Source organism: Oncorhynchus keta, chromosome 28, assembly GCF_023373465.1.
Source record: "Oncorhynchus keta strain PuntledgeMale-10-30-2019 chromosome 28, Oket_V2, whole genome shotgun sequence".
Taxonomy (NCBI): Eukaryota; Metazoa; Chordata; class Actinopteri; order Salmoniformes; family Salmonidae; genus Oncorhynchus; species Oncorhynchus keta.
Window position 1 is genome coordinate 34,014,426 of NC_068448.1, and position 25,954 is coordinate 34,040,379.

A 25,954-nucleotide genomic window follows, 5' to 3' on the forward strand; every position below is an offset into this window, starting at 1 on the left:
TTCAGCCAGCAGACTATGTGAACAATGGAGAGGTTGTTATGACCAGTTAAGCTAAACGACCATAATCAAGGAGTTTTTGCACATTTTGATATACAATTAGGTCAATTTAGGCACATTTTTCAATCCCATGCAAACCTGCAGAAACCTAATTGTGGATTACGGAAGATATATTACGCTGCACAAAGCCAAATTCTTTAATATTTTGAAGCAATTAATTGTTACGTTTTTGTTTGTAAACAATGGAGTAATAAAGGCATATTTTGAGCTGTGGTAGACAGCTGTGCTAAGCTTGTAAAGCATTTCTACTGCAAGTTCTATTCTTCAATAATTAAATATATATGGTGTACCAGTCAAAAGTTTGTAGACCTACTCATTCAAGAGTTTTTCTTTATTTTTACTATTTTATACATTGTAGAATAGTAGTGAACACATCAAACGATCAAATAACACATTTGGAATCATGTAGTAACCAAAAAAAAAATCTAAATATATTTCTAATTTGGACTTGGTCTTTTACCAAATAGGGCTATCTTCTGTATTCCACCCCTACCTTGTCACAACACAACTGATTGGCTCAAACACATTATTAAGAAGGAAAGAAATTCCACAAAACTTCTAACAAGGCACACCCGTTAATTGAAATGTGTTCCAGGTGACTACCTCATGAAGCTGGTTGAGAGAATGCCCAGAGTGCAAAGGTATCACTTTTTGGATTACTAAGTGATTCCATATGTGGTGTTTCATAGTGTTGACGGCTTTACTATTATTCTACAATGTAGAAAATGGCACACAACCCTGGAATGAGTAGGTGTGTCCAAATGTTTGACTGTATAGATATCAATAATTAAAATGACAATAGAACAGATCCCAGACTACTTTAATTCCATGAAAAAAAGTTAATTTTAACTGATGAACATCTGGCACTTTTAATGTTTTTACAAGCAATGGCTTAACCAGTTTAATTTATTGGACTTCTTCTTCTTAGAAGGTGAAAAGGTTTACAATGGAACAATATTTATGCATGTGGAGATGGTTTCATATTATGTTAAGACAATTGGTAATTGATCAATTATATTCTTCAAATATCAAGCATTACATCCCAGTAACAATTGTTAACGACTAGTGGAATATTTTTGCATATTTTATGTGGTCGTCCTATTTATTAGTTGAAGCTAGAATCCTTAAGGGTGAAGCTGTCCCATTCATGTACAATATTACAACAACAAAGAAGTTACTGCAAACAACAACACTGTATTTTTTCCCCCTTGATACACTCCCCACCTCTGCTTCGTCGACATAAGCAATAACAACGGCTGTGGGGCGGACAGTGACACTTCCATCTTTAAAGGGAATCAATTATTTAGAGATGTTTTAGGAAAAATGTTATGTAATGAGTTTAATTTAATGGATTTATGGGAGACAAGAAACCTGCACTAGGAACCTACAGTAAATGGGGCTTAAATTCATTTCAATTTCTCGACAGTAATTATAAATTGTCTTCTATTATCCCCCTTTCTAATGACTGAAATGTTCTGGCTATGCCATGAGAATTTAAAAATACTTAATTTTTTCTTGTTGATGACATTTCACTTTTCAGTTGGTAATTGGGTGCAAGTGAAGATTTAAGCACTTGAGATTTGGAAAGGGGAAAAAGTGTTTTTAATTATTTTATTACACAATTTCATCCCAAATTAAAAAGCACAACGATTTTTTTTTTGTCCTTTACGCCTATCAATATTAAAACAACAAAGGCAAATAAAAGTGTTTTTCAGGTGTTCTTCATATGTTTTGCTTGCTTTCACATAGTTTAAGAGACGAGTAAAAGTATGTTATAATGGGAACCTTCTTTGCATACACACTGCCCCATCGATAACTTGCTGCTGTTGGGGTCATAAAAAAATATGCGAGGTGCGTAAGTTCATGGAAAATATTGAAATGGCCCATATTAAAGCTACATTCTGGGATTTGTTTTATAGCAAAACTGCAGCCCGCCACTTGTCTTGGTATACAGCTGAGAAATGGGGCTGGTGAATTTGTAACCCCTCTCAAATTCATAGACAAATAAACACCTGTAGGCTATAGGACCAATATCAAACTTTAGTTTTCTAGAGGCATTTGTCATCGAATGGGCAGTGTACCATTATTGAATTCCGTCTTACAGATATAGTTTACAGTATCTTCTGTTAATGTTTATCTATCTTGCTGTTGAATGAAGAGGGTTTGGGGGATGTTTTAATTACTGGAGAAATGTGGTTCTTTTATTTCATTCAATCCATTCACCTGACATTGGGGTGTATAAGCAGTTTTCTGTGTTTTTAGGTTAATACAAAACATTAACAGGTCATTGTCTATTTGTTAAGATGTTACCTACTGGCAACTTGTGTAATTCATAGAATGAACCTGTGTCTTGATTGATAATATACATGTGGCAAAAGTTTGATTAATATACTTGGAAGAATAATCAAAATAGCTTCTAAACTTAAATAGATAACATGCATACTGTGTATAGTATACATATTGAAGTTTCACTGTTGGCTCACAAAATAAATCAGAGAAACAAAGGTAACCAAAACAGGGTACGTTTTGTTTTAGAATTGGGATAAATGTTGTAAAACAGTATTCATTGTTTGTTTTAATCCTCGAAAGATTGTTGTAACCTGGGATTGGTGTAGTTTCCCCCGTTTCATAGCAGACTGACTTGAGTGTCAGATATGTGGACAATGTAATATAACTGTGAAAAGTGCTTGTAGCATCTCAAAGTGTAAAATAAGTCATGTATATTTATTAATTTAAATCATGTATCAACCTGAACGGTTCTTTTGTGTATGATTTGCACTTTTGCATACATTTCTGAAATGTAGTTTATTTTTTAGTTGTGTTCAAAATAAATGGGGAATGTTAAGTTAATGAAGTGTTGATTCTGTGCTGGTGTTCTTGGTACTACAGGATACGTACAAGGTACAAGGCGTATTTGGCACTAAGAAAGTACTGGAAAAGCACCTCTGTTTGGTATTTGAATGATTTTCGATGATTTATAAGCTCTCCTGCTCTGTTATAATTATCCTGGAATTTAATTTCAGATCTGTTTCAATTGACAGGTGCATCATTGTCCTGTTGCAGGAGCTGACAACATCCTTATCCTGCGACATCCAAAAAACCTGAAACCTGAATTTGTAGCCAGATCACCCCTAAGTACCTTCAAACGAAGTGCTCTATATCCAGTTGACTTGGTTTGGCCAAGCAATTTTGTACATGATAAGAATGGTTTTTGGTTAGCTGTTATGAAAGTTTGCAGGGGTTTAGTGGTGGCTATTTACACATCCTATTGATTACAATATGTCCTGGCCCATAGCACCTGACCTCAAACCGTGGTACCCACCACTAAGTTAAAAAAAACAGATGATTGAGAAATATCATAGGAATGATGAGACACATCCACACTGGAATGAAGAGAGCATTCTGTCACTGGGAAAGCTGGCATTTCAACAGCTGGTAAAAGGAAATCTGATTTTCTATTAGGAACACCTGCGAGAGTGTGGCGTTGACCTCAGCGAGGAGTCTGTGTACTCTGGAGTGTGCACACAGATCTTTAAAGAAGAGAGTGGGCTGTACCAGCAGAAGGTGCACTGCTTTGTGCATCTGAGCATTCAGGAGTTTCTGGCTGCTGTAAACGTGTTTCTCACATTCAACAACAGTGGTGTGAATCTAATGGTTCAACCCGAATCAACCTCTGAAGTACTTATGCCATTCAAAAACAATCCTACATTTTGCCTCAATGTAAGCACAGTGGAGAAGGCCTTGCAGAGTGAGAATGTACCCCTGGACCTGTTCCTCCGTTTTCTTCTCGGCCTCACACTGGAGTCCAATCATACTCTCCTACGAGACCTACGAACACAGACGAAAATCAGCTCACAAACCAATGATGAAACAGTCAAGTAAATCAAGTGGAAGATTAAGGAGAATCTCTCTCCAGGAAGGTGCATCAATCTGTTCCACTGTCTGAATGAACTCGATGACCATTCTCTAGTGGAGGAGATCTAAAGCTACCTGAGCTCAGGCAGTGTCTCCAGAGAAGAACGGTCTCCTGAACAGTGGTCCGCTCTGGTCTTTGTGTTGCTTACATCAGAAGAGGAGCTAGATGTGTTTGACTTGAGAAAATACTCCAGGTCAGATGGTCTTTTGAGGCTGTTGCCAGTGGTCAAAGCCTCCAGAACAGCTCAGTAAGTACAGTTACATGGCTATTCAAATTTATAGTCATAACAACAAAAATATATGTATGTACAGTGGGGTCTGAAATTATTGACACTCTTGATGAAGATGAGTAAAAATGACTATAAAATACAACATTCAAATACGTAGCTATATTGTATGCCCCCCAAAAATGGGGAAATTATATATATTATTGTATACTAATACAATTGCTCAGAGAAAGAGATTTTGTTTAACAAGTAATATTTTTTTCTCAAAAAGGTAGGGGTCAAAATTACTGACAGCCCTGTTTTCAATACCTCACCATGCAAGGATAACGGCACTGAGCCTTTTTCTAAAATGTTTTATGAGATTGGAGAACACATTGGAAGGGATCTTAGACTATTCGTCCATAAAGCATCTTTCCAGATCCTTGATGTCCTTCGTCTGCTCTTATGGACTGCCACTCTTAAATTCAAACCACAGGTTTTCAATGGGTTTCAAGTCCCGAGACTGAGATGGCCATTTCAAAATGTTGATTTTGTGGCGAATGAACCATTTCTTTGTGGATTTTAATGTACGCTTGGGGTTATTGTCTTTCTGGAAGATCCACTTGCAGCGTAGCAGAGGCAACAATGTTTTTGGCTAAAATATCAGAGTACTGATTAAAATTCATAATGCCGTTGACCTCAACAGGGTCCCCCTGACCAATGGAAGCAAAATAGACCCATAACATCAAAGGTCTACCATGATATTTTACAGTAGGTATGGGGTTCTTTTCTGCTCATGCATTCTCATTTTTTTAGCATACATTATAGCTCAGAAATTAAATGATTTATTTTATTTATATTTGCTCATCTTTATCAAGGGTGTCAGTCATTTCAGATCACACTGTATATATATATAACATGAAACAAAGTGTCATTCATATTTTCTCTTAAGTGACATGACATTTGACTTTTCAAATAGGTTGGAAAGTTGTGACCTCACAGAGAAATGCTGTAAAGCTTTGGCATCCCGTTTAAACTCCTCACACCTGAGAGAGGTGGTCCTGCTCTCTGATGGACTAGGGAGTCCACACTGTAAACTGGAGAAACTGAGGTCAATATTCCTGTCATTTTTAAATATAAGGGTTAGCAATTGTTCAATAGATCCACATGTTTATTTGCATTTGATAACAGCTAAACAATACATTGAAAGAAAAGTCTTAACTGTGAATCAAAACGTAAAAACATACCTCTGTCCTTCAGACTTAATGCATATATTTTTTTTAATACATTTTTTTATTTCACCTTTATTTAACCAGGTAGGCCAGTTGAGAACAAGTTCTCATTTATAACTGCGACCTGGCCAAGATAAAGCAAAGCAGTGTGACAAAAACAACAACACAGTTACACATGGGATAAACCTAACATACAGTCAATAACACAATAGAAAAAATCTATGTACAGTGTGTGCAAATGTAGTAAGATTCGGGAGGTAAGGCAGTAAATAGGCCATAGTGATTATTTTGCCACAATTTAGCATTAACACTGGAGTGATGGATGTGCAGATGATGATGTGCAAGTAGAGATACTGGGGTGCAAAAGAGCAAAAATAAATAAATAACAATATGGGGATGAGGTAGTTGGGTGGGCTGTGTACAGGTGCAGTGGTAAGCTGCTCTGACAGCTGATGCTTAAAGTTAGTGAGGGAGATATAAGTATCCAGCTTCAGTGATTTCTGCAATTAGTTCCAGTCATTGGCAGCAGAGAACTGGAAGGAAAGGCGGCCAAAGGCGGCTTTGGGGATGACCAGTGAAATATGCCTGCTGGAGCGCGTGCTACGGTTGGGTGTTGCTATGGTGACCAGTGAGCTGCGATAAGGCGGGGCTTTACCTAGCAAAGACTTATAGATGACCTGGAGCCAGTGGGTTTGGCAACGAATATGTAGCGAGGGCCAGCCAACGAGAGCATACAGGTTGCAGTGGTGGGTAGTATTTGGGGCTTTGGTGACAAAACGGATGGCACTGTGATAGACTACATCCAATTTGCTGAGTATAGTTTTGGAGGCTATTTTGTAAATGACATCGGCAAAGTCAAGGATCAGTAGGATAGTCAGTTTTTGTTGAAGGAGGCTTTGTTGCGAAATAGGAAGCCGATTCTAGATTTAATTTGGGATTGGAGATGCTTGATGTGAGTAATGTATCTGCGTAGGCACTGATTATTGTGGCATGCCTAGTCTTGTTGAGAGGAATCCTGATTTTTATTAGCCTCTCAGGATGTGAGACAAAGATTTTGTCCCACATCCTATCATTGTTCTAACGTTCCAGGCAGATATTTTGTTTTGTATAGACAGAACATCATTCATGTAAATACAATGTGAGGATACTCAGTGAGGTTAAAAGTGTACTTGACAGTCTAGCTCACAGAGATGTACTACATATGGTTACATGTCTTTATATCATACACGTAACAGGGGTGATACAACTGCATATGCAGTCCATCATGTTGGTAAGAGGGAGAACTATACAACTAACATTCTCCCACCAAAGGGTAGTAGTGTATTTAATGAAATTATGATAAACTCTGCAGGCTGTCAGACTGTCAAGTCAGAAAGGAAAGCTGTGCTTCTCTGGTCTCTGCTCTGATGTTAAAGCCCTCACATCTGAGAGAGCTGGACCTGAGTAACAACCCCCGAGAAGACTCAGGAGTGAAGCTGCTCTCTGATGCACTGGGGAGTCCACGCTGTAAACTGGAGACACTTAGGTCAGTATTCCTGTAATTGTCAAAACATGTATAACTGTGTTTATAAAGTGCCCGATATCAGTATTTTATGCATTGTGTAACAATTGTGTATCAGTTATCTGCATATTGAAGTGCAAAAACATGTACTTTAATAACCAGGGCCGGGTAACATACAACAGAGAATAGTAGTGTGTTCAGTAAAATCATGATCAACTCTCTGCAGGCTGTGAAGTCAGAGAGGAAGGCTGTGCTTCTCTGGTCTCTGCTCTGAGGTTACATCTGTCACACCTGAAAAAGCTGGACCTGCATGGCAATGACGGATTGGGGAGTTCACACTGTAAACGGGAGACACTGAGGTCAGTTAGTGAATGTTCCTGCAATGTACAGTTGAACTTATAGTAACTGAGTATATAGTAAACATCACCTGAAGCCTGTGGTGTCTGTTCAACCACCCTAAACAAATGGATTATAAGCTTCTAATTAGAATAAACATAATTTATGACATGAACATTTTGTAAATGTGATGACATTAATATCAGTTGAACAGGTAAGATCACAGAGGTGAACTGCATATGGTACTGGTATGAGCTCATAATGATGGGGAGAACATAGCTAGCATTTCTCCCTTACACCACCAGAGGGTAGTAGTGTGTTGACTAAAATGATGATCAACTCTGCAGGCTGTAAGGTCGGAGAGGGAGGCTGTTCTTCTCTGGTCTCTGTTCTGGTGTTACACCCCTCACATCTGAGACAGCTGGACCTGAGTGGCAATCACCTACAGGGCTCAAAGAGTGAAGCTGCTCTCTGATGCACTGGGGAATCCACACTGTAAACTGGAGACATTGAGATCAGTATTCCTATAATTGTTGAATAAGGGGAAAATTTTAAACAGTTCCAGATTAAATAAACGCTATCCATAAAATGAAAATGTTATGTTCTCGTGGGCCCACGAAAGGTTCAACGAATTGAGGGGTAGGGATGGGCAGATTTCTCCATCCCTTTCTCCGGCTGTTGTATTGGGCAGTTCAATGGTGAGAAAGTCTCAGTCCCAGGAGCAAAAACCTGCATCAGGAAATGTTGTCCATCATAGTTCATGTGGGATTCAATGACATTATGAAGGGCAGCTCAGAACAGCTGAAGATGGATTTTAAAGAACTGATTGGGTCTCTGCTTGACACCAACAAACACCCCATAATATCTGGCCCTATACCCTTCCCAAATCGTGGCATTGAACGTTTCAGATGACTTTTAGCCCTCCATAACTGGCTACAAGACTATTGTAGTTCTGTCAGTATAACATTTTTGATAACTTCTGGAAACAAACCTCGATTTATAAGGTGGATGGGATCCACCCAGATCCTTTCACAGCATTATAAGGCTGCGTTGAGACAATGACTTATCAATGACCCAAGCCCAGCTCAGTTAATCCCTACCATTGTGTCACTGAGTTTCCATAATGCTTCAGCAAAGTTACATTATCCCAGGGGCGTTAGAAGACACAATGTAAGTAACCTAATGTAAATCCCTCAAACTGCCCTGAATGCCTCTACTGATCCTATAGCTGTTGTATGCAGTAATAATTTGCCTATGTACCAAAGTGATACTGTTAGCACTGAGGTGGTGTGCCCTGGTAGGAAGTCCACTGTGTGAAGCTCACACTGCACTAACATAAATAACATGAGCTTGTCTACTTCTGCTAAGCTTCCCAGTAAAGCAATGAAAACAATCAAACATCCCAGAAAAGTGTTCACGATAACGTACAGCACATTCGGGAAGTATTCAGACCCCTTGAACTTTTCCACATTTTGTTACATTACAGCATTATTCTAAAATTGATTAAATAAAACATGTTCCTCATCACTGTACACAAAATGCCCCATAATGACAAAGTAAAAACAGGATTTTAGACGTATTTGAACCTCAAATCATACAGACCTATGTTATCTGTAGTCCACATAGTCACATCTTTGGAGGCAGAATAAATCAGTTGAACGGGCATTTGATTTCCATAGGCTGGCACATTTTTTCACGGGACTATGTATGCATTTTGATTACTACGTACAGGCAAATGATTACTGCATACAGTCGCTATACGATCAGCAGAGGCATTCATGGCAGTTAGTTAGTTATCAACATTCATTAGGTTACTTACAATGTGGAACAAGTCAAGGGGTCTGAATACTTTCCGAATGTTAGAACTCCATGTTATTCAATTATTGCACCCACACTGCTCGTGTGCGCCAACGAGCGCAAAGGGCTAAAATAGAAGTCATTCCTATTTCTAATAAATTCATTAGGCCCTAAACTATGAATTTCACATGACTGCGCAGTGGTGCAGCCATGGGTGGGCCTGGGAGGGCATAGGCCCACCCACTGGGGAGCCAGGCCCAGCAAATCAGAATTAGTTTTTTGTCACAAAAGGGCTTTATTACAGACAGAAATACTCCTCAGTTTCATCAACTGTCTGGGTGGCTGATCTTAGACAATCCCGCAGGTGAAGAAGCCCGATGTGGAGGTCCTGGGCTGGCGTGGTTACACGTGGTCTGCGGTTGTGAGGCCGGTTGGACGTTCTGCCAAATTCTCTAAAACGATGTTGGAGGTGGCTTATGGTAGAGAAATGAGCATTCAATACTCTGGCAACAGCTCTGGTGGACATTCCTGCAGTCAGCATGCCAATTGTACGCTCCCTCAACTAGAGACATCTATGGCGTGTTGTGTGACAAAACTGCACATTTTAGAGTGGCCTTTTATTGTCCCCAGCACAAGGTGCACCTGTGTAATGATCATGCTGTTTAAACAGCGCCTGTCAGGTGGATGGATTATCTTGACAAAAGAGAAATGCTCACTAACAGGAATGTAAACAAATTTGTGCACACAATTGGAGAGAAATATGCTTTTTGTGCATATGGAACATTTCTTGGATATTTTATTTCTGCTCCTAAAAGATAGGACTAATATATATTTATTCATGTTTATGCATGTTATTTATTGCTAAAACAACATTATGAGCTCTTCGATTACTGCCTTTCATCAATTTTGTCAAAAAATATTGTCTTCATTAATAGATGGTAAGGAGCATTCATTCTACACATCCAAACTTGCTGAGGTGAAAAGTTATACATTACAGGATTTGTAATACATTGTAATGTGTTCTCTTCCAACAGATGCATGTGAGCTCACACTGAATCCAAACACAGAATACAGAGAGCTCTCTCTGTCTGAGGGGAACAGAAGGGTGACACGGGTGTGGGTGAAGCAGCTATGTCTTGATCACCCAGAGAGATTCAGGGACTGCCCCCAGGTGCTATGTAGAGAGGGTCTGACTGGGCAATGTTACTGGGAGACAGGGTGGAGTTGGAAAGCTTATATAGGAGTGGCATATAGAGGAATAAACAAACATGGAGAGGCTAATTCTTGTGTGATGGGATTCAATGACAAGTCATGGAGTCTGGAGTGCTCCAATGACAATTATACTGCCTGGCACAACAATAAGAGTGCCATCGTACGTGTCTGCTCCTCCCGTTCCAACAGAGTAAGAGTGTATCTGGACTGTCTGCATGGCCATCTATCCTTCTACAGCATCTCCTCTGGCAGTCTGACCCAACTGCACACATTTAACACAACATTCACTGAGCCTCTCTACCCAGGGTTTGGGATTATGGCTCCTCTGTATCTTTATGCAAGGTTAAACGTTGAAACTAAATACTGGTGATGTCACCTCATTGTCCCTGTAATAGCTAGCCTCCTACTGTCCTGAGGCTTCAAATAAATCACTCTCCTATGAAGACAACTGTGTGACATGATTGGATGTTTTAAACTATGATGATGACTTCCACCACCGCTTGTGGGTTCGCTGATGGCTGTATAATCCGATGTGGGATGCGCACTGTCTGCCACAGACAGAGCACACAAAATCCTTTCCCGTTGAGGCCTGGCGCAGCCATGGTCATGTTTCGTCTTTGTTGTTTCGTCAGGTGACGTTCAGTCCTTTTCGCCTCAGCCAACTGCACTCCTTGGTCGCAGAGCCCCCGCCAGGCGGAACGGTCCACAGCAAGTCTGAAGGGAGGCAGGGTTTATCACACACTGCCTTATGTGGGATCTTCAAGTGGTTCTTTACACACCTTTTCTGTCCACCTGCCTAGCGACGGCCCAGTTGTCCGAGCCATCTGAGTTTGTGGTGAATGATGGTCGCCTCAATGCTCCTGCAGTTGGATCTCTTCAGTATCTTTGAGTGTGGTACACGGTTCTGCCAGGTTACTTTGAAAATGCGTTGGAGGCATTGAAAGGACTCCAGTTTTTTTTAAGTGGCAGCTGTAGACTGTCCATGTTTCACATCCATAGAGTCTTCCAAGAGAATGCTTCCAAGGTATTTGAAGGTGCAATGGCCAGTGAGGAGCCTGCAATGGAGAAAGCAGGTGATTCAGGTGTAGGATCAGATGACTACTGACATAGGATCTCTGTCTTTGGGATGTTAACAGACAGGCCTTCATTCTGCTGTATGTTTTCACAGCTGCTGTGAGGGTGGCTTGTACTGTAGAGCTAACTTCTGGGTGTGTGCCACAAGACACACACAATGAACACTGTGACATTGATACACTCTAGTCATGTACAGGATTAGGTAAATATTGATGGAATATTCCTAAACTGGTTCAGAAACATTGTAAACTAGACTTAATTCATCAAGATTGAATCATCACACACTGATTGCAAAAAATATATGAATCTGAAAATCAGAAATAGTTTTTTATATATTTTTTTACATCTGTTTATGGTTCTATCCAAATTGCCTCACTTTAAATACATTACCGTTTTTGTATGGTTTCAGTTTTAATTTGTGCCTGAACCTTTGTTTTTTGCATAAAAGTGGAAGAACAACTGTTATCTGTTAATGTAACATTTGTTAAGGGGCGTTATTTCCCTAGACTTAGATGTGTGTGGTCTTTGTATGTTTTATTACACAGTGTTGTGGACATTGTTCACAACCATAGCCTAGGTCACAAATGTTTCTGTCAAATTGTAGTCAACAACTATTTTTGTCTATATGAGCTAAATTAAACTGAATGAAATGTTCCTGGAATTATGAAATTAACTGAAGGAGGTGTAGGCCTACTAATCAAATTATTTTGGTGAAAGTAAAGAGGTTTGGTTCTTATGTTTGGTGAATGCAGAGCTACCCATGAGACCTTTGGAATGGGAACTGTCTGATATTTTTCCTTATATGATGGAAAGGACAATTTATAGATGTAGATTAGGCTTTTTCCAACTAGCCATAGAACTATCTCTGGGTCGTTCCACGAAAAGAGTGCCTTTTGCGTCCCTTTGATATTTTAAGTAGAAATTGTGCACCAATACTGAATGTTAAAAGTCTGTTATATTAAATGAAGTGCCCGTTAATAAAGACCATATGGAGAATTGAATCAATCTGAATATAAAGACTTGCTAAAGTAATTTTCTTGGTATTTCATTACTTTAACATAATGTTTCCTAAAAGTTCAAACATAGTTACATTTCAATTTTGTTAATGTTCTAGGAACGTTCTCCATCTGGTTTGACTTTGGGGATGTTCTCAAATAGTTCAGAGAATGTTGTGAAACAGTATTCTTCTGTGGAAATTTCAGTACTTTGGCATAATGTTTCCTACAGGTTTTTTCATGGTTCTATTTAAAGCCATGTTCTTAAATTGTTCACGGAACATTAAGAAAACGTTACATAAAAAACACAAGAGAACTTTAGTAACGTTCAGAGAATGTTCTACGAATGTTATTTTAAAACGTATACATTCTGTTCTCAGCATCAACAAAACTTTCTCTATCCTCTATCTCAGTGGTTCCCAAACGTGTTATAGTCTCGTACCCCTTCAAACATTTAACCTCCAGCTGCGTACCCCCTCTCGCACCAGGGTCAGCGCACTCTCAAATGTTGCTTTTTTGCCATCATTGTAAGCCTGCCACACACACTATACGATACTTTTATTAAACATAAGAACGAGTGAGTTTTTGTCACAACCCGGCTTGTTATAGGACCAGGGAACACATAATAATATAATAATAATCAATCATTTTGCTCTTTATTTAACCATCTTACATATAAAACCTTATTTGCTCATCGAAAATTGTGAATAACTCACCACTGGTTAATGCACATAACTCTGCAATGTTGAGTTGTATTGGAGAGAGTCTCAGTCTTAAATAATTTTCCACACAGTCTATGCCTGCATTTAGTCTATGCTAGTGAGGGCTGAGAATCCACTCTCACATACTGTAGGTATGTGGTTGCAAAGACCATCAGTGTCTTAACAGTGCGATTTACCAAGGCAGGATACTATGAGCGCAGCCCAATCCAGAAATCTGGCAGTGGCTTCTGATTAAATCAAATTTTCACAGAACCGCTTGATGCAATTTCGATGAGTCTCTCTTGTTCAGATATCGTTAAGTGGACTGGAGACAGGGCATGAAAATGATAACGAATCCAGTTGTTTGTGTCATCTGTTTCGGGAAAGTACCTGGGTAATTGCGCCCCCAACTCACTCAAGTGCTTCGCTATATCACATTTGACATTGTCCGATTTTTTTTGCACACAAAAATCATACAATGATGGAAAGACCTGTGTGTTGTGCTTGTTGATGCAGACAGAGAAGAGCTCCAACTTCTTAATCATTGCCTCAATTTTGTTCCGCACATTGAATATAGTTGTGGAGAGTCCCTGTAATCCTAGATTCAGATCATTCAGACGGGAAAAAAACACATCTCCCAGATAGGCCAGTCGTGTGAGAAACTCGTCATCATGCAGTCAGACAAGTGAAAATTATGGTCAGTAAAGAAAATTTTAAGCTAGCCTCTCAATTCAACAAAACGTGTCAATACTTTGGCCCTTGATTTTTATTTGTCGTACCCCCGATGGTATTGCCCGTGCCCCTGTTAAGTGTGTTCAGGTGTGTTGGCCGTGCACACTAATTCCACCCACCTAATGAGTGCTTGTTTCCTTTGAAATGTGGTCTGTTTTAATAGACTAAAATGAACAGCTTTGTATGATTTAAAAAAACATGGATATGCTAATTCCGTTCTGGTGGCGGAGTGGACTAATTCCATTGAAAGTAAACAGAAGATTATAGGTTCAAATCTCACTGATGCTGTGCCAATGTGTTTGGATAATTAACGCCTAAGCATTAATGCCTAGCCATTTTCTGGTGTTTTGTGGTGGAAAACTGAACGGGTTGAGCATAACAGGTCAACCCTGTTACCCATAGGTAGACAGGCAATACATGTTTTAACCATTTATTTTTTGGGGTGAAGCTTGCATTCAATTGCCACTTTTATGGCTGATTTAAGATGAAATCCTCAACCCTGTTACTTTGTTTTGGCACTTACTATCGTCATTATTTTATTTGACCTCTTGATAGGGAAAACGTTTTTTATCAAGTTGAACATGTGCTCTTTATGACAGACTGTTAAAATTAGGTGAAACAAAAAGTATTATTTGACCAAGTTACACTTCTCAAAATGCACCGAATTGGTGGAATGACCCCTCTCACTCAACTACCCATTTTACCATCTGGAGTCATCAGCATACAATATTTAGGCGATCTTACGGGAAGCAAAGCACAACTTTAGAAACTGTTCATACTTATAATTATTCTACTGCGCTGCCACCTGTAGCGCCAAAACTGTAAATTCTACCAACACCAAAACAACTTTAAAACGTCCAGACCATCACTGGCAAGCTGCTCACCAGGGGGATAAAGTACTTAAGTAAAAATACCTTAAAGTACTACTTAAGTGTTTTTTTGGGGTATCTGTACTTTACTTTACTATTTATATGTATTACAACTTTTACTTCACCACATTCCTAAAGAAAATAATGTAATTTTGACTCCATACATTTTCCTTGACACCCAAAAGTGCCTGTTGCATTTTGAATGCTTAGCAGGACAGGAAAATGGTCCAATTCACGCACTTTTCAATAGAACATCCTTTGTCAGATCATAGGCAGTAGGGATGACAGGACTCACTAAACCCAAATGCTTTGTTTGTTATGTTTGAGTGTTGGAGTGTGCCCCTGGCTATCCGTAAATAAAATAACGACAGGAAAATTGGGCCGTCTGGTTTTCTTAATATAAGCAATTTAAAATGAATTACACTTTTCCTTTTGATACTTAAGTATATTTTTGCAATTACATTTACTTTTGATACTTAACTGATTTGACTGGTATAGTGATGTTGGAAACTCCGTCTAGCTAGCCAATGCCTCCACTAATCCAGTGCTTTCAGATTTGTGTGAAGTAGTGAACGAGTGTACACTTCGAGAGAAAGGAGACGCACTTTGTGTGCAGTATCTGCGCACCAGACACACCGTGCGCATGCTGGTTTACAATTATTTTCGCGCGCTCCAGCATCCATCACTCGACTCACAACTTCACTGAGGAAAACTGACAGGTAGCTAGCAATGTTGATCGTTTGCAAGATAGAATAACATCTGTTTTGTCAAAAACTAAATGTATTCAGTCACACTATTTTAGATCACCATTGTGTATTTACAAAATGAAGTGTGTATTGTTGTTATGCTCAATGTACAGGGAAATGAACACGCTGACGCTATGCTCTGAATTGTCAACTTTAGCTAGCGACTGTAACGTTAACTGTTAACGTTAGGTGGCTAACGTCGCTAGCCAAGGTTAGCTATCTTATATCTGAGTGACAACCTGCTTTTTACGTCTCTGGTGACAACACAGATTGACACTTATTGTAATCTAGCCAGCTTTAGCTAAGGATTACATTTATCTAAAGAAGATCCACTTTCATTTAATGATCTTTCACAGTGGGTGAATGTATGATGGCGCCACCTCAGGACCCACAGGTAAAAAAACGGTTCAAAGTATGTCTAGTATGTGAAAATTGTAACGTTAGTTCTATTAATTTAAACTTGGTATCTGCTAGCTAGCGATGACATGTATCTGCTAACCCTGTTCTTGCAGTTGGAGAAGCTGGTTGATGAGGTGCTTAAGAACAGCAATTTTCAGGCATTGGGTGACTTCTTGCAAGATGATGAGGGGACAACTTGGAAATGTTCCAAACAATTCCTGGCCAAATTGGACAAACTTGTTAGCAGGGTAAGGATGGACTGTAAACGTTACATTCTTCTGCTCAACTCACAAGTTCTATATGTCTTTGGATGCTTTTGCCCAGGAGTAATCCCACTTGTTAATTGTGAGTAAATTTACTTTATTTGCAAGTAGCTAGCTAAGGACAGTCTATTCACATTCTTCCATGTTTTGGTTTAGTGTTTCATGTGGTTCATATTTTCTTACTTTGTTTAGGAATTAGATCACAGAAATGTTAAGAATGCTTGTTTGGGACTCACGATCCTGCACAAATTTGGGAAAAACTTGGCTTTACCTGGAGGTCAAGGCTTATCTGGGATGGTACTCCAAGGTCTTGTCAAAAAGATAAGTATTTCAACCCTATTATACACCCAGTTGCCAGTATATTAGGTATACCACCCTGTTCATGAAAACAGTTTTTTCCTATAGACAGTGAGTCACCTGGTAGTTGCTTGTTATATAACATAGGCAGAGGCATTCAGTTACTGTTCGATTTAACATTAGAATGGGCAAAACAAGTGACCTAAGCAATTTTGAGCGTGGTATGATCGTCAGTGCTGGTTCCAGTATTTAAAAAACAGCCAGCCTCCTGGGCTTTTCACGCACAACAGTGTCTAGGGTTTACTGAGAATAGTGCAACAAACAAAAAACATCCAGTCAGCGGCAGTACTGTGAGCGAAAAACAGCTTGTTGATTGGAGGTCGAAGGAGAATGGCAAGAATCGTGCAAGTAAAGGGCGGGCCACAAACAATATCACATTACAACAGTGGTTGTCCAGAACAGCAACTCGTTAGTCCTTGTCACAGATGGGCTATTGCAGCAGACCAGGAGTGGGGTTCACCTACTATCAGCTAAAAACAAGAAGAAGCGGCTCCATTGGGCACGCAATCACCAACACTAGACAATTGAGGAGTGGAAAAACTGCCTGGTCCGACTAATCCCGGTTGCTGTTGAGTCATGCTGATGGCAGAGTCAGGATTTGGCGTAAGTAGCATGAGTCCAAGGTCCCATCCTGCCTGGTGTCAACGGTACAGGCTGGTGATGGTTTTGAGGTGTGGGGAATGTTTTCCTGGCACACGTTAGGTCCCTTGATACCAATTGGAACAATATTTCCACGCCCTGGAGAATTCAGGCTGTTTCGGATGCAAAGAGGGGGTCTGACCCAGTACTAGGTTGGTGTACCTAATAAACTGGCCACTGCGTATATGGCCACCCTACATTTATAACCATATTATATCAGGCTTATGTTTGTTGTATGAGCTATACATTATGTGAATTTATTTATATTAAGTGGTGGATTGAGTGAGTATCTGTCTGTGTGCACATGGTGCAGTGGTTTGAGAAGGCAAGGCTGTTGTGGATCGAGGCATGCACACAGAGGAATGAGACCTTGCTGAACCTAGCTGAAGACTTATTTGACTCTGTAATGGTGAGCATTGAATGTGGAAATAGTCAAATGTGCTTGACCAGACAATTGCTGTTTATAATATAGTTAAAGAACTTAAGTAATTTATTTTCTAGCTATTTTTTTTTCTAAATTTGCACTTTAGCTACCATTATATGCAGCTTTGTTTTTCCTCCAATAGGTTGTTCATGAAACAAGTCTAGAGGGTATGTGTGCACTTTTTAAAAACTTATCCTGACGTTTTTGTCCTATTGTCTTATCATAAAACATGCTAGGACACAAGCATGTCTGTGTTTAACTGATAACTTGTCCAATACATTAAATTAACTACATTTATGACTGATTCTTTTTTTTAGGAACATATCAGGTCACTGAATGCTTTCTACATCTCATTGGCCAGCTGGCTGCAGACCCAAGAATCCACATAATGATCCAGAAAGAGGTGAGGGAGAGTTATTTCAATGGAGACCAAAATAATGCCACATTTCTGAAGTGTATAAAGAATATGTCCTATAAAGTAATTTACGTGGGTTCAGCTGCATAAGTTACTACTATAATGGATTATATCATTTTTTGCATTATTGAGGAAAATGAACCAGCTTGGGTCTCATTGCCCAAGTCTCTGAATGGGATAGTGTAGCTCAGTGACATGGTTTTACACTTCAAGATCATTTTTGAATTACTTTTAAAACGTGCTTTTCAGGTACATTGACTTGAGTCCATGTCATTTTTTACAGGCTATTCGGAAACTGAACATCATTCTGGATAAGATCCCAGCGGAGCTCAAAAAGGAGAAGAAGATCTTATCGTCTCAAGAGGCCTCGGATCTAATGTATGTGACGCAGAGGGCTGTATCCTGATACATTCAATTCTTTACTTCAAATGATGGGTGTATTCTATTTATCATCTCACTGTGGCCATCTGTAATGCCCTGTATCAACAGAACCCCACAGTAGATAATAACTAGTGATGGGTACCTATATCAATAATTCAATATGATATTGATATGAGCGAGGCATGTCGTGAATTCTATTGATTGGTTTGTTGGTTGATTGGTTGACTGGTTTGTCTGCTTCATTCCACAGGAACAACCTGGCCAGTCGAATTGTGGAGGGTGGAGGTAATTGCCCCTCCAGTGCCTTGTTCTGGCATGTGTTAGATTTCAACCATAGTCTATGTTGAGAAATTCAATGTAAATTCAATGTGAAATCAGCAAAACATTTCACCATGTCATTGGGCCATGTCATTTTGGGCTCCCAAGTGGCGCAGCGTTCTAAGGCATGATGCTAGAGGTGTCACTACAGACCCTGGTTCGATCCCGGCTGTATCACAACCGGCTGTGATAGGGAGGCGCACAATTGGCCCAGCGTCGTCCGGGTTAGGGGAGGATTTTGCCAGGGTAGGCCATCATTGTAAATAAGAATTGGTTTATAATTGACTTGCCTAGTTAATGGTTAAATAAAATAAAACCATTAAATACATTTAGTTTAAAAGTTGGGTGAAAAAAATACAAAATTCCTTTACTTTGATTACTTTTTGCAAATCCAATCAGTTTTCCACGCTGATTTAACATCATCACATTTAATTATTTTGTTGAAATGACATGGAAACAACATTGATTCAACCAGTTTTTGCCCAGTGGGATGCTTAAATTAGAGGCCACACACATATATAAACACTTTCTCTCGCCCACTTTCTCTTTTTCTCGCTCTCTTTCTCTACCCACCCACCCCTCCTTTTCTCTTTCTTTCTCGCTCTTTCGCTACCTACCCACCCACCCCCACTTTTCTCTCTCTTTTTCTTTCTTCTCTGTAGATTATGACCTGCAGATAGCCTTGATGGAAGCCCTGTGCAGGATGACCACCCGTGCCCAGAGGAAGGAGCTGGCTGACGACTGGTTCTCCATGGAGTTTGTTGCTAGCACCTTCAGCAAAATTCAGGACTCTGAGTTTGAGACGGTAAAGCCTGGCCGTTATAGCAAAACCCAGGCCGGGATTCAAACAACATCCCACCTGGCCACACTGGGTGAATCAACGTTGTTTCAATTCAATGAAAACACATTGAACCAACGTGGAATAGACGTTGAATTCAATGGTGGGAAAGTACGCAATTGGCATACTTAAGTAAAAGTAAAGATACCTTAATAGAATATGACTCAAGTAAAAGTGGATCACCCAATAAAATACTACATTTAGACGTATTTGGTTTTCAATGTACTTAAGTATCAAAAGTACATTTCATTACTAAAATATACTTAGGTATCAAAAGTAAAAGTATAAATCATTTCAAATTCCTTATACTAAGCAAATCAGACGGCACCATTTTATTTTTTAATTTACGGATAGCCAGCGGCACACTCCAACACTCAGACATCATTTACAAACTAAGCATTTGTGTTTAGTGATTTTGCCAGATCAGAGGCAGTAGGGATGACAAAGGATGTTCTCTTGATAATGTGTGTATTGGACCATTTTCATGTCCTGCTAAGTATTCAAAATAGAACTAGTACTTTTGGGTGTCACTGAAAATGTATGGAGTAAAAAGTACATTTTCATAAGGAATGTAGGGAAGTAAATGTGAAAGTTGTCCAAAATATAAATAGTAAAGTAAAGTACAGATACTCAAAAAATGACTTAAGTAGTACTTGAAAGTATTTTTACTTAAGTAATTTACACAACTGGTTGAATTGACATCTGTGTCAAGTTCGATTGCACTTGAATTGACTTTGCATTGTGCCGCTGTGATTCGGCAGTTTAACCACAGGCTTGTTACTAGGTAGAATGAGTCTAAATTAGTGAAAGACAATGCCATATGATTGAAATGACCATATACACGGAGTATACAAAACATTAAGAACACTTGCCAGTTTCCTGTGTGTATCAAGAATGGTCCACCACCGAAAGGACGTCCAGCCAACTTGACACAACTGTGGGAAGCATTGGAGTCAACATGACCAGCATTCCTGTGGAACGCTTTCGACACCTTGGGCGGCAGGGTGGCCTAGTGGTTAGAGTGTTGGACTAGTAACCAAAAGGTTGCGAGTTTGAATCCCTGAGCTGACAAGCTAAAAATCTGTCATTCTGTCCCTGAACAGTGTTAACCCACTGTTCCTAGGCCATCATTGAAAATAAGAATTTGTTCTTAATTGACTTGCTTATTTAAATAAAGGTAAAATAAAAATGCCCTAACAAATTGAGGCTGTTCTGAGAGCAAAAGGCGGGGTGCAACTCAATATTAGGAAGGTGTTCCTAATGTTTGGTATACTCATTGAACAGCAACTTTACATTTTATTTCAAGAACAAAAATATGATTGAGCAGTAATTGACAGCAGCGCAAAGCAATTTGCCACTCCCTGATAGATGGTTTAAATCCAGGCCCCAGTGTTTGCCAATACCATCCCATGTTGCTGCATGAATTTTGCCTCAATTATGTACGTTTTATTCTATAATGCTTAATGGGACAATGCAACGTGTCTTTGCAGGACTGCCGCAGGTTTCTAAACCTTTTGAATGGGATGCAGGGAGATGGGAGAAGGTACACAGACATACATTTGATTAGTGATCATACTGTAAAACTCACACGGCTCTACTACTATATCACAACATATGCCTGTTATTTTTCTGCCCCCAGAGTGTTCTCCTACCCTTGTCTGGAGGTGTTTCTGGACAAACATGAGGTCAGTCCCTACACACACACACACACACACACACACACACACACACACACACACACACACACAGTTAATGCATGCAAACCAAATGTTTTTCAGTTGCTTAAGAGATGTTCAATTTGGCCGATTGAGTCAACTGTGATGTGTGCCCCCAGTTGCTGATGCCCGCTGATGAGAAACTGGAGGAGTTCTGGATCGACTTCAACCTGGGAAGTCAGAGCGTCTCCTTCTACTTCTCTCTCGCCGATGAGGATGCACAGGTACCGCTGACACTTGACATGACTGTGAACACTAAGGGGTGGTTTCCCGGACCTAGATTAAGCCTAGTCCTGGATTTTAAATCATTCTCAATGGAGAATCTCCATTAAAGTCCAGAGCTATGCTTAATCTGGATCCAGGAAACCACCCCTTACTGACCATCACCAAGGTTTATTTGACGTACAGTAATGCACAAAGTGAAATGAGTCCTAAACTGAATGTTGATCAAATCTACTTGCCGTAGCCACATGGCTTACTTTTTCTATTTTGTATAATCTGTATAATATATGCATCAATTATTCACTCTACCATTGGCAGCATTACGTGCTATATTTGGAATTGACTTTCCCTCAGAGTCTAGAGTCCGTGTTAGGTGGATAGGATAGATTCAGAATTAGGGGGATCAGTGGTAGGACTGGTTACCCTTGCAGATCAGCAAAACATTTGTATTGGAATTTTTCCACAGGAGGGTCAGTGGGACACAGCCTGTATCCCTGAGAATGAAGTCCACAGTTACACGGTCACAGGTAACCAAACGTATATGGACAAACACTCACCTTTTCTCTCAGCCCACAAGTCAAAGCTAGCCGTCTAATGCCCATCTAGTAGGGTGGAAAGAATGTGTTGCGTAGAACAGATATGACTGTCCGCCATGGCTTCAACTCTATTCAATATATTTATATCTGCAAAGTTTCTGCACATTTCATATTACTAAAAACGCCCTGGTGTGTGTGCACTGAAAATGCCCTTGTGTGTGTTCGGGAAAACACCCTGCTGTGTACTTTCACATGTGTGCTCTCTGTCCAGAGGAGGGTAGGAGGAGGGTGCTGAAGTTAAAGCTGACAGAGCCGTTGTGTGTGAGTGGGGTGGAGGGCTCCCACCTCACCATCCACTTCAGCTCCTCCCTGGACATCATGCAGGCAGCCAGGAGCGTCTACGGAAACAAGAACAAAGTAGGTAGCGTTTATCTACCGCAGTGTATTCATTAGTGCGCACCGTAGGAAAACATTTTGCAACAAAGAACGTTTTCCAACACAAAAAAGTTTCTTATTGGACAAGTTCAGGTATGTCCTTCTCCTGTTCGGCAGGTTTTGTTCTGTTTGGTTTCTAGTGAATACTACCCTGCTAACAGGAGACAAGATGGCCCCTAAGCCTGAGAACTGTGGCCCTATGAACTGTGGCCCTATGTAATCTTATACTTTGTGAACTACAAGGCAAAACTGATCATAAAATATTTTTTTACAACTTTTCCCCCGTAGATTTCACAAATCAATCCATGATAATGAATGTGTTTTTTGGCCTAACTGTTGGAGGCTTAAAGTGCATTCGGAAAGTAATCAGACCCCTTGATTTTTCCCACATTTTGTTATGTTACAACTTTATTCTAAAATGGATAATTTCTAAAAGTTTTTGTCCCTCATCACTCTACACACAACACCCCCTAATAAACAAAGCAAAACATATTGCAAATGTATTACAAATTAAAAACAGATATCACATTTACGTAAGTATTCAGACCCTTTACTCAGTACTTTGTTGAGGCACCTTTGGCAATGATTACAGCCTTGCGTCTTCTTGGGTATGACGTTACAAGCTTGGCACATCTGTATTTATTCTCTACAGATCTTCTCAAGCTCTGTCAGGTTGGATGGGGAGTGTCGTTGCACAGCTATTTTCAGGTCTCTCCAGAGATGTTTGATCGGGTTGAAGTCCAGGCTATGGCTGGGGCACTCAAGGACATTCAAAGACTCCTGCCACTCCTGCGTTGTCTTGGTTGTGTGCTTAGGGCCTTTTTCCTGTTGGAAGATGAACCTTCGCCCCAGTCTGAGGTCCTGAGCACTCTGGAGGAGGTTTTCATCAAGACTCTCTCTGTACTTTGCTCTGTTCATCTTTCCCTCGATCCTGTCTAGTCTCCCAGTCCCTGCCGCTGAAAACATCCCCACAGCATGGTGCTGCCACCGCCATGCTTCACCGTAGGGATGGTGCCAGGTTTCCTCCAGACAAGACGTTTGGCATTCAGGCCAAAGAGTTCAATATTGGTTATCAGACCAGAGGTGCCTTTTGGCAAACTCCAAGCGGGCTGTCATGTGCCTTTTACTGGTGGAGTGCTGAATTGATAGTGGTCCTTATGGAAGACTCTTCCATCTACACAGAGGGACTCCACAGAGGAACTTTGTCAGAGTGACCATCGGGTTCTTTGTCACCTCCCTGACCAAGGCCCTTCTCCCCCGGTTGCTCAGTTTGCCCAGGCGGCCAGCTCTATGAAGTCTTGGTGGTTCCAAACTTCTTCCATTTAAGAATGATGGAGCCCACTGTGTTCTTGTGGACCTTCAATGTAGCAGCATTGTTTTGGTACTTTTCCCCAGATCTGTGCCTCGACACAATCCTGTCTCGGAGCTCTACGGACAATTCCTTCGACCTCATGGCCTGGTTTTTGCTCTGACATGTACTGTCGACTGTGGGACATTGTGTGCCTTTCCAAATCATGTCCAGTCAATTGAATTGGACTCCAATCAAGTTGTAGAAACATCTCAAGGATGGTCAATGGAAACAGGATGCACCTGAGCTCAATTTCGAGTCTCATAGCAAAGGGTCTGAATAGTTAAGTAAAGTTTTTTATTTTTAATAAATGTGAAAAAATGTCTAAAATCCCATTTTCACTTCGTCATTATGGGGTGTTGTCTGTTGACTGAAGAGGGAAAACATGTATTTAATACATTTTAGAATAAGGCTGTAACGTAACACAAAGTGGAAGAAGTCAAGGGGTCTGAATACTTTCCAAATAGTCTGCATATCTTGAGGGCGATATACTGATACAAATGCCTGTTTCCTTGTTTCCTGTCAGTCGTTTGTGGGCAAGAGAAGAACCTCTGTCGTGAAGACCACAGTCAAGATTGTTATGGATGACAACTGCTCCCAGGTAAGCATTTGCATCTTGTGTATTCTACTCCCTGTTCATCTTACAAGTAGACAGAAATTTTACAGTGGAAAGGCAAAAAAATCTGCGCTCTCGGATTGTAATGATAGTTCATACGGGGTTCTCCCCAAAGACTATAAGATTGGCGCTGTCCTACCTTGTGGACTTTGTTGCAAAAAACGAATATATATATATACAGTACCAGTCGTTTTTCTTAATTTTTTACTATTTTCTACATTGTAGAATAATAGTGACTACATCAAATCTATGAAATAACACATATGGAATCATTTAGTAACCAAAAACAAAAAAGTGTGAAACAAATCAAAATATATTTGAGATTTTCCCAGTCTTGGCATTCTCTCAAATCAAATCAAATCAAATTGTATTTGTCACATACACATGGTTAGCAGATGTTAATGCGAGTGTAGCGAAATGCTTGTGCTTCTAGTTCCGACAATGCAGTGATAACCAACAAGTAATCTAACTAACAATTCCAAAACTACTGTCTTATACACAGTGTAAGGGGATAAAGAATATGTACATAAGGATATATGAATGAGTGATGGTACAGAGCAGCATACAGTAGATGGTATCGAGTACAGTATATACATATGAGATGAGTATGTAGACAAAGTAAACAAAGTGGCATAGTTAAAGTGGCTAGTGATACATGCATTACATAAGGATGCAGTCGATGATGTAGAGTACAGTATATACGTATGCATATGAGATGAATAATGTAGGGTAAGTAACATTATATAAGGTAGCATTGTTTAAAGTGACTAGTGATATATTTACATAATTTCCCATCAATTCCCATTATTAAAGTGGCTGGAGTTGGGTCAGTGTCAATGACAGTGTGTTGGCAGCAGCCACTCAATGTTAGTGGTGGCTGTTTAACAGTCTGATGGCCTTGAGATAGAAGCTGTTTTTCAGTCTCTCGGTCCCAGCTTTGATGCACCTGTACTGACCTCGCCTTCTGGATGATAGCGGGGTGAACAGGCAGTGGTTCGGGTGGTTGATGTCCTTGATGATCTTTATGGCCTTCCTGTAACATCGGGTGGTGTAGGTGTCCTGGAGGGCAGGTAGTTTGCCCCCGGTGATGCGTTGTGCAGACCGCACTACCCTCTGGAGAGCCTTACGGTTGAGGGCGGAGCAGTTGCCGTACCAGGCGGTGATACAGCCCGCCAGGATGCTCTCGATTGTGCTCAACCAGCTTCATGAGGTAGTCACCTGGAATGCATTTCATTTAGCTGGTGTGCCTTGTTAAAAGTTCATTTGCGTTTGAGCCAATCAGTTGTGTAGTGACAAGGTAGGGGTGGTATACAGAAAATAGCCCTATTTGGTAATAGAACAAGTACATATTATGGCAAGGACAGCTCAAGTAAGCAAAGAGAAACGACAATCCATCATTACTTTAAAACTTCTCTAGGGTAGGGGGCACTATTTTCACCTCCGGATGAAAAGCGTGCCCAAGGTAAACTCCCTGCTACTCAGGCCCAGAAGCTAGGATATGCATATAATTGGTAGATTTGGATAGAAAACACTCCAAAACTGTTAAAATAATGTATGTGAGTATAACAGAACTGATTTGGCAGGCGAAAACCTGATAATAATCCATCCAGGAAGTAGGATTTCTTTTTTTTTGTAGTTTCCTATACAATGCCATTACAGTATCCATGGACTTAGG

At 40.1% G+C, this 25,954-nt stretch overlaps 1 protein-coding gene across 4 annotated transcripts in view; it reads left to right on the forward strand.

Annotated features, from left to right (window-relative positions):
• The first annotated feature begins 15,229 nt into the window (after positions 1 to 15,229).
• LOC118361082 (synaptonemal complex protein 2-like) overlaps positions 15,230 to 25,954 on the forward strand; it is a 60,841-nt gene continuing 50,116 nt past the window's right edge. For all 4 annotated transcript variants that reach the window (XM_052482848.1, XM_052482850.1, XM_052482849.1 and 1 more), the window contains exons 1-16: positions 15,230 to 15,346; positions 15,730 to 15,767; positions 15,886 to 16,020; positions 16,228 to 16,356; positions 17,336 to 17,440; positions 17,598 to 17,622; positions 17,773 to 17,858; positions 18,154 to 18,248; positions 18,502 to 18,536; positions 19,232 to 19,374; positions 20,898 to 20,950; positions 21,047 to 21,092; positions 21,242 to 21,346; positions 21,811 to 21,871; positions 22,152 to 22,297; positions 24,190 to 24,264. In XM_052482848.1, coding sequence (XP_052338808.1) covers positions 15,741 to 15,767; positions 15,886 to 16,020; positions 16,228 to 16,356; positions 17,336 to 17,440; positions 17,598 to 17,622; positions 17,773 to 17,858; positions 18,154 to 18,248; positions 18,502 to 18,536; positions 19,232 to 19,374; positions 20,898 to 20,950; positions 21,047 to 21,092; positions 21,242 to 21,346; positions 21,811 to 21,871; positions 22,152 to 22,297; positions 24,190 to 24,264 — 1,266 coding nt within the window. In that variant the 5' untranslated portion in view covers positions 15,230 to 15,346; positions 15,730 to 15,740. The remainder of the gene's footprint in view (positions 15,347 to 15,729; positions 15,768 to 15,885; positions 16,021 to 16,227; positions 16,357 to 17,335; positions 17,441 to 17,597; positions 17,623 to 17,772; positions 17,859 to 18,153; positions 18,249 to 18,501; positions 18,537 to 19,231; positions 19,375 to 20,897; positions 20,951 to 21,046; positions 21,093 to 21,241; positions 21,347 to 21,810; positions 21,872 to 22,151; positions 22,298 to 24,189; positions 24,265 to 25,954) is intronic.